Below are 8,310 nucleotides of genomic sequence, written 5' to 3'. Positions count from 1 at the left end.
AGAGTCGGACACGACTGAGCGACTTGACTTCACTTCAATCAGGGATTATGGAAACTTTCCCCTTTTCTCATTATAAAGCTTTCCATCACCCAGACAAGAATTGCATCCTTCCCTATATCATGTTGTTTCCATGTAGGGAACAAGTTGTTCCCATGTAGGTGCTCTTCACTTATTTCCACGTGCGAATGATACTTGCGTTGACCGCCATGCGTGTGTACATACTCAGTTGTTCAAGTGTCCAATTCTTGCCACCCTATGGACTGTAGCCCACCAGGCTCTTCTGTCCAAGGGATTCTCCATGCAAGAATACTGGAGTGGATTGCCATGCCTTCCTCCAAGAGAATCCTCCTGACCCAGAGAGACGCATCTCCTGCATCTCCTGCATTGGCAGGCGGATTCTTTACCACTGAGCCACCTAGGAAGCCCCATTGATCACCCCAACTACTTCTAAATAAAGAAAAAAAAAAGAACAAAACAAAAATTTCTAGTGATTCACCATACAATATATATTTCTGTAACCACCCGAGAATTCCTGGCTGCTAGCTGTGTTTGAAAGGAAAGAGATTCTACTTCAAAGAACATAAAATAGACATTTTTAATAAATTGATTTTTAAAAATATTTGTACTTCTATGAAAGTTACTAATTTTAACTAAGTTTTCAAATCGATATGCACTATGACTATTTTTGTTATATACATACGAATGTTTCTTATATAATTTTTAAGTAACTTTTTAAAAAGTTTCTGAATTAATTTCCTCAAATCTTTAGCTCTCTATTTTTTCCTCTATCCAAAACTTTTCTTTTAACCATGTAAACTTATATCCTAACATTAAACATAATTAAACCACTGATTTTAGAAATGGATTTCTTACAACTCAAGAGAAGTACTTTGGATACTTCTCTTGAAGTAAGATAGTCTATCCTTCTCTTGAAGGAAGACAATAATCCATAATTCAGAAAGTGGGGAAGCAAAAGTGGTTTCCACCCTTTTTCCTCGACTCTTCTCATTTTTATTAAGACAAATTTTCTGTAAATAGCTCATTTCTGTTGGTTTTAAGACAGGCTTGAAAGGCGAGAAGACCCCCTGACTGGGAAAAACAGGACAGGGGCTTAACAAAATGCACTCCATCTCTGCAGACCCACCCAGCCCATCCCTTTGCCTCCTGAGTTTTGGGCACAAGCTTTGAGGAAATGCCATTCCGCTCTGATTCTTCTCAAATTCAGCTGGTACCACCCTCAACCCGGGAGGGAACACGTCTGCCTGCGGGCTCGGGGTTTCTCCAGGCTGCCCCACCTTTGCTGTTGAATAAGCGGGAATCCCTAGACAAGACAGTTCTCAGTGCTCCCGCAGATTTTCACCAAGGACTAAAGGAGGTACAGAGTTACACTGAAAATACAGTTGGGGCTCCCTGTAAGCTTCTTTTTGTGAACCCAGCCGAGCATAGGAATTCGAGGTAATTAGCTGATGTTGGTCCCCAGGAAGGCGCCGGACCCCTCCTCAACACTGCCCACGGACCCCCAGCTCTTCGTAGTCGGTCCCATTGAGGCTGGGACGGCCTTCCCTGGGACAAGTTGGAACAGAGTCGCATCACGCGCCCAGAGTACCCACGCCTGGAGGCCCTGCCCGCTGACCAGCTCAGCCAATCGCTGCGCGGGCAGGCGGGAGGGGCGGGGCCGGGCGGGCCGCAAACCCAGGCCTTAAAGGCTGAGTCAAGCGCGACCTGGCCAGCACCTCGGGCCTCGGCGACCTTTGGAGAGATAAACGTGCGACCGTGGAGTGCGCCTGCGCAGCTTTGGAAGCCGCAGGTCAGGAACCCAGTCGGGCTGAGGCGGGTCCGGGCCAGAGACTGGAGGAGGCGATATCCAGGGACTCCGGGGAGGGAGTAGGCGCGACCTCCAGGAAACAACAGCGTCTATCCGCCGGGAGTTAACGAAGTTGGGTCGGCACTGCCTCGAGCTTTGGCCTCCTTGAGGTGGTGAAGGGGGAAGGGCTATTTTGGGGAAACCCAGGGCGAAGCTGAGACCACAGTGGGTACTAGGCCGGTCAGTCTCTGGGCACAAAGTCCCGGTGGATCGCTGTAGTCGGACCTCCGAACGTAGGGTTACGGGACCAGTCGCTGGCTGCGCCACCGTAAACATCCTCTGGAAGCGACTGGCTAGTGTGGAGGAGGCCTGAGAGTGGGGCGGCACGTTCCTGGGCTGGCCCCACCTGCAGCGCTGGTGCGAGCTCAGCCCGGCAGGGTTCTCCGAGCCCTAGGAGTCAGAGTCGGGCCCTGTCTGGCACGAGAACTGGGGCTGAGGTCGCCGTCGTGATCGCGTGCCAGTTGGAGGGAGAGAGAAGGAGTGTGGGCTACACAGGACAAGGGGAAGGACGGGTGGAGGGCTGGGTGCACTTCGGCCCATTTTGTCTTGGGGAGGCTTTTCAGAAAGTTTTCAAGTAGCGGAGATTCGAAGGTGTAATTCTCCCTCTGCCGTATATTAATCAAGAAGAAAGGTGTGAGGTAGCACCTAATTTTTCGGAATTCATGTCTGTCCCTACTTTGGATCAGACGTCCTGATAAATAAAATTTTTCGTCACCTCCGTACCTTCTTCAGTAAGTAACCTGAACCAATGGTTTCTTAGCTATTATTGTCTGGACTCCGACCCGTAAGATGGCAGAGACCGTGCGTGCCTGCGTACATGTGCATTCAGTCTTGTCCGACTCTGCGACCCATGGACTGTAGCCGCCAAGCTCTTCTGTCCATGGAATTTTCCAGGCAGGAATATCTAAGTGGGTTGCCATTTCCTTCTCCAGAGGATCTTCCCGACTGAGGGGTTGAACTGGAGTCTATTTGGTCTCCTTCATTGGCAGGCGGGTTCTTTACCAGCTGAGCGATCCTTACCATGGTGAATTTTCAGTGCACTCATAGTGAAGTCGGTTTCAATTCCTATAGCACTTGTCAGCCTGTTTTTTCAATTTGATGGCTGAACCAAAAAGTAATAATTTTGTGTAATATTTTATCTGTTTTTCTCCATCTGTATCTTTAACCTTTTTCTACAGACCTTTCATAAATATTTGAGAAGAATCATTTAAATGTTCTCAGTCCACTATAGTAGCTGTAACATCTCAGAAGAAAGCTTTTTTTATTTAAGGATTGGCCTCATCAAATGCTTACTAATTTCTTTTTCTTTCTTAGGTTTTTGAAATATGAATCCTTCATTCTTCCTGACTGTCCTTTGCTTGGGAGTAGCATCAGCTGCTCCCAAACTTGATCCAAATTTAGATGCACATTGGCACCAGTGGAAGGCAACTCACAGGAGGTTATATGGCATGGTTGGTAACATCTGAAATATCCAGAGGGACCCCCACAGAGAATGGTCTGTGCTGTTGGTCTGAATAGTTTCTGGAGTAGTTTTGTCAACTTTGACCAAGGTGGTAACTTAATAGCATATATTTCTGAGCACAGCATGGGCATTCCTGTGTGGGAGTTTGGAGAACGGCTCCCAGAAGTATAAAGCCATTCCTGACAATTTTTCTCTGTCTGAAAATCCATTTGGTGAACATGGGTTGGGTTTTAAGGAGAAATAAAAATGATCAATTATATGTTTACATCTAGAATGAAGAAGAATGGAGGAGAGCAGTGTGGGAGAAGAATAAGAAAATAATTGACCTGCATAATCAGGAATACAGCGAAGGGAAACATGGCTTCCGCATGGCAATGAATGCCTTTGGTGACATGGTGAGTGTGGCATGAGTTGCTGAATTTTTTGTGCCTCCTCTCCTCTGTACTTTAGCAAAATAACTTCTTATTTTTTCTACATTTTATTTACTTTTCCTTAAAGACCAATGAAGAATTTAGGCAGGTGATGAATGGTTTTCAAAATCAGAAGCATAAGAAGGGGAAGCTGTTCCATGAACCTCTCCTTGTTGATGTCCCCAAATCTGTGGATTGGACTAAGAAAGGCTATGTAACTCCTGTGAAGAATCAGGTATGACAGTATTCAAATCCAGGTCTTCCTAGGAGTGTTTGGGTATATGGATTGTTGTTGGTCTTTGCATCTGGCTTGTAAACTGATGGCTCTTTTATTTTTAGGGTCAGTGTGGTTCTTGTTGGGCGTTTAGTGCCACTGGTGCTCTTGAAGGACAGATGTTCCGGAAAACTGGCAAACTTGTTTCACTGAGTGAGCAAAACCTGGTGGACTGCTCTCGGGCTCAAGGCAATCAGGGTTGCAATGGTGGCCTAATGGATAATGCCTTCCAGTATATTAAGGACAACGGAGGCCTGGACTCAGAGGAATCTTATCCATATCTTGCAACGGTAAAAGGAGCTCCTTATCTTGTCATTACAGCTCTGCTTTCTAACATTTTCAGAGATAAGAGACACCTTATTCAGCATTCACATTTTAGATGCAAACTGTTAGAACCGCCATTATAAATTATCAGCTATTGCAGAGGTCTGATTTTAGATGGTTAACATAGTTTGTCTTCTATGCAACATGGAGAATATGTGTGCCATTTCTATGCATGCATGCGTGCTAAGTCACGCCAGTCATGTCAGACTCTTTATGACATCATGGACTGTAGCCCGCCAGGCTCCTCTGTCCATGGGATTCTCCAGGCAAGAATACTGGGGTGGGTTGCCATGCCCTCCTCCAGGGGATCTTCCTAACCCGTGTCTTATTATGTCTCCTGAATTGGCAGGTGGATTCTTTACCACTAGAGCCAGGTAGGAAACACCATTCTGTATATAATGCACATTTCTCCATAGTGAAAAATTTATTATGGCCAGGTAGATCTTAATGGCCTCATTGAAGAAATATCTACTACTTTTTCAACTTCAAACCAATCAGTAGCATTTTTCTGGGCTGCTTTATAACAAAATTGACTTAGAAATCATTAAGTTGCAAACTGCTGAGTCTTAATGGTCCTAGAATTCATGTTGCCCAGGAGGTGAATGGTAGTAATCAAGTCTTTTTCCCCTTTACCTTTAAAAGGACACAAATAGCTGTAACTATAAGCCTGAGTGTTCTGCCGCCAATGACACTGGCTTCGTTGACATCCCTCAGCGGGAGAAGGCCCTTATGAAGGCAGTGGCAACTGTGGGCCCCATCTCTGTTGCTATTGATGCAGGCCATACATCCTTCCAGTTCTATAAATCAGGTAGGTGTTTGTCTTTTATTATAGAAATTCAGGCAGTCAAAATTGGAAGACACCACCATGATTGACTTTGGCATGGAGTCCTGTTTTCTAGGACTAAAGAATTTTAAGTGTATTCATTTAATAATGGTGTTTCCATTTGACATTATACTTTAAGTATTTTCTCATGATGACAAACTCTTCATAAATATTTTTAAATGGCTATGTAATTAATTCTTTATATACAACCTATATGTAACTATTCTTCAATTGTTGGGCCCTTTTTCAGAGTGTTTTACTATTATAGTTAGAACTGTAAAGAATCCAATAGTTCAAGTATTTTTTTAAGTGCAAAATTTATCTATTTTGTTGAATTTTGTTGATTTCTAGTAAGTTGTTTAAGTCTTATTTGGAATTTGTTTATGACATTTCTTTGAATTTTGAGATGCTTCTCTTTTAATTAGTCGATAGGATGGGTTACTTTCATGTGTCACTTGGAGCTCCTTATCCCAACATTGAATTTTACTCTCCCAGGTATTTATTATGATCCAGATTGCAGCAGCAAAGACCTGGATCATGGTGTTTTGGTGGTTGGCTATGGCTTTGAAGGAACAGATTCAAATAACAATAAATTCTGGATTGTCAAGAACAGGTATAAAACCCCAAATGTTATATTTTAAATTGAAAAGGGAAGTATTTAATTACAGGTACAAAAATTCTGAAATCCCAGAAAGTCTTTCTCCTTGTTAGAATAAACAGAGAAGTACTAATATGTGATTATAAGATTCTTTAGTGAGTTTGTTGGGGTTATTATGTATTTGTAACATTGCATTTTTAAATTCTGAAAATTTTCTTAATTCAGAAACACATTTAGCCCAAGGGTTTTAGATAAAGAATTTTTCACCTGTAGAGTTGAGAGCTGCCTTCCTTTTTCTGTCTCTAATTTTTGAACAAGGAATAGTGGGCAAAAAACATTTGCCTCTGCTGATTGTTTCAGTCTGAAAGATTGTCCAAGAGTCCAGTGGCCTCTGTGCATCCTTTCTTTCTATTATCATTTGATGTCCTGCCATTGCATTTTACTCCCAGTGATTAGAGGTCTGTGAGGGTTGTAAGAATCAATTTTCACAGCTAAAGCTCTTTAAAGTGAGGTGTAAGATAGCCTGTGGAGATGGACTGCTACATTGGAATCTCAGTTCTGCCTCAATTTCTTACCTTAAAAAGTAAAGATAAGGACCCACAGGAGTAATATAAATATATGTAACAGAACTTACAATTGTACCTAATACATGATAAGTACTGTTTTAATTATTAGTTGTTATTATTAATGAAACTAATGTGTACTTGATTCTTTGTATAAAATGGAAAACATGTTCTTCTTTCAGTTGGGGTCCAGAATGGGGCTGGAATGGCTACGTGAAAATGGCCAAAGACCAGAACAACCATTGTGGAATTGCCACAGCAGCCAGCTATCCAACTGTTTGAGCTAATGGATGGTGATGGTAGAGGACTTGAGGACAGCCTATCTGGAGGAATTTTATCTTAAAACTGACCAAACCCTTACTGTATAAGATCATACACTTGAATCATTGAGGATCCAAGTTGTGATTTGAATGCTGTGACATTTTTATAAGGGTAAAATGTTACCACTACTTTAATTACTATTATAAATAGCTTTATAATGTTGAAGACTCATTGCTTAACTCTAAGACTTTTGAATTTTCATTTTTTAAAAAGATATATAAAACTCTGCCTTTTACAATAAATTTTAATTCAATACATAAAGGTGGAACTTTTTCTTTTTAATGCATTAACTTGCAGTAGTTGGAGTATATAATTGGCCTATAAAGACATAAGTGACTATGTCAATGTTGCATTAGGACTAGACACTGGGTGACTTTGCAAATATTTTAGTTTTAAATACGCATATTTTATGTCAACTGTGTTACCTAGTGTTTCCAAAAGTAAATTTAATGGTTGTGATTAACAGATTTTCAGGTGCTTGTTAATAACTGGAGAAATGTGTTCAAGATCCATAAGAAATGAGGCTGAGCTACAAGAATAGTCCTCTGGCCTCAGAAGACTGATGAGATCACTAGGGCACACTTGGGCTTAGCTACCTAATCTCTGAATTAAAGAACCTCAGAAAGGAACAAAAGAGGCTAATCATATGGCTATACAGTGACTACAAATAAAACAGTATTTTTGTATACTTAAAAGATGGGAAGGAAATATGCCAAACTTCTGGATGAATTAGGGATGATTATTTTCTTTAAGCTGTTCTGAAGAAACCATGTATTTTTATTAGGAAAAAAATTGTAAAAATATATGTACATTTCCTGCAACCTAAAGAAGCACGCATACATGTTTTAAAAGTCTCATGTTCCCAGTCAAGGAAATACAAAGAATGCGCTGCAGAAGTATTTAATTTAGCCATAATCTATTGTGAAGGAAATAAGAAATGGAGGACAACTGGAACCTTATATCCCACAAAACCTTTAATAGTCTTTGTCCACAGCCATTTCTGGAAAATGCAGTTTATCACATTCAGTCAGGCTTCCCTTCATCTTACTTTACAACAGCAGGCTAACTCAGTGCTGTCTACAGACTCCTGAAACAACTGAAGACTAAGCAAACATGTAGATGCTAAATTGAGTGAAAGTATGGTGGATTTTTATTTAAATAATAAAGTTTCAAGTCTGTCAAAGCAGAATACCTCCTGTAGATGTCTAAATTGTATTTTAGTATATTTGATGTTTCTATAACTTTAGCTTGCAAAAAGTTCCAAACCACATCTGTCATCTAACAAGATTTTTTTTTCAGAGGAGACAATAGACTTGAAATAGAGCTGGAAACAAATTTGATCATCACAAAAATCTGAAGTACAAACTTACTACAAGTATTTCCTATAGTCCAGATATTTGAATAGTTCCTTATAATAGTAAAATTGCAAAGGAAGTAAAGAAAGGTGAGAGAGAATTCAGCAAATTAGTTTATGTGGGTATGTAGCTCTAACGCTTGCATGCATGTACGCTAAGTCACTTCAGTCATGTCTGACTCTCTGCAACCCAGTGGACTGTAGCCCACCAGGCCCCTCTGTCCATGGGATTCTCCAGGCAAGAATATGGAGGGTTTTACTATGCCCTCCTCCAGGGGACCCAGAAATGGAACCCATGTCTCTTACGTCTCCTGCAC

At 41.3% G+C, this 8,310-nt stretch overlaps 1 protein-coding gene across 3 annotated transcripts; it reads left to right on the top strand.

Moving 5' to 3' along the window:
* The first annotated feature begins 1,720 nt into the window (after nucleotides 1–1,720).
* Nucleotides 1,721–7,828, top strand: CTSV (cathepsin V). Of its 3 annotated transcripts, none has more exons than XM_061426150.1 (8): nucleotides 1,721–1,807; nucleotides 3,179–3,315; nucleotides 3,599–3,721; nucleotides 3,825–3,971; nucleotides 4,076–4,300; nucleotides 4,977–5,142; nucleotides 5,653–5,770; nucleotides 6,501–7,828. In XM_061426150.1, the coding sequence occupies exons 2-8, from the start codon at nucleotides 3,190–3,192 to the stop codon at nucleotides 6,598–6,600; spliced, it is 1,005 nt and encodes a 334-aa protein (XP_061282134.1). In that variant the 5' UTR covers nucleotides 1,721–1,807; nucleotides 3,179–3,189; the 3' UTR covers nucleotides 6,601–7,828. The 3 variants fall into 3 exon arrangements, with proteins under 3 accessions (XP_061282134.1, XP_061282135.1, XP_061282136.1); XM_061426151.1 differs by lacking the exon at nucleotides 1,721–1,807 and adding an exon at nucleotides 1,885–1,974; XM_061426152.1 differs by lacking the exon at nucleotides 1,721–1,807 and adding an exon at nucleotides 2,508–2,595.
* The last annotated feature ends 482 nt before the right edge of the window (nucleotides 7,829–8,310 follow it).

Source organism: Bos javanicus, chromosome 8 (assembly GCF_032452875.1).
Source record: "Bos javanicus breed banteng chromosome 8, ARS-OSU_banteng_1.0, whole genome shotgun sequence".
NCBI lineage: Eukaryota > Metazoa > Chordata > Mammalia > Artiodactyla > Bovidae > Bos > Bos javanicus.
This window is presented reverse-complemented; position numbering and strand designations above follow the sequence as displayed.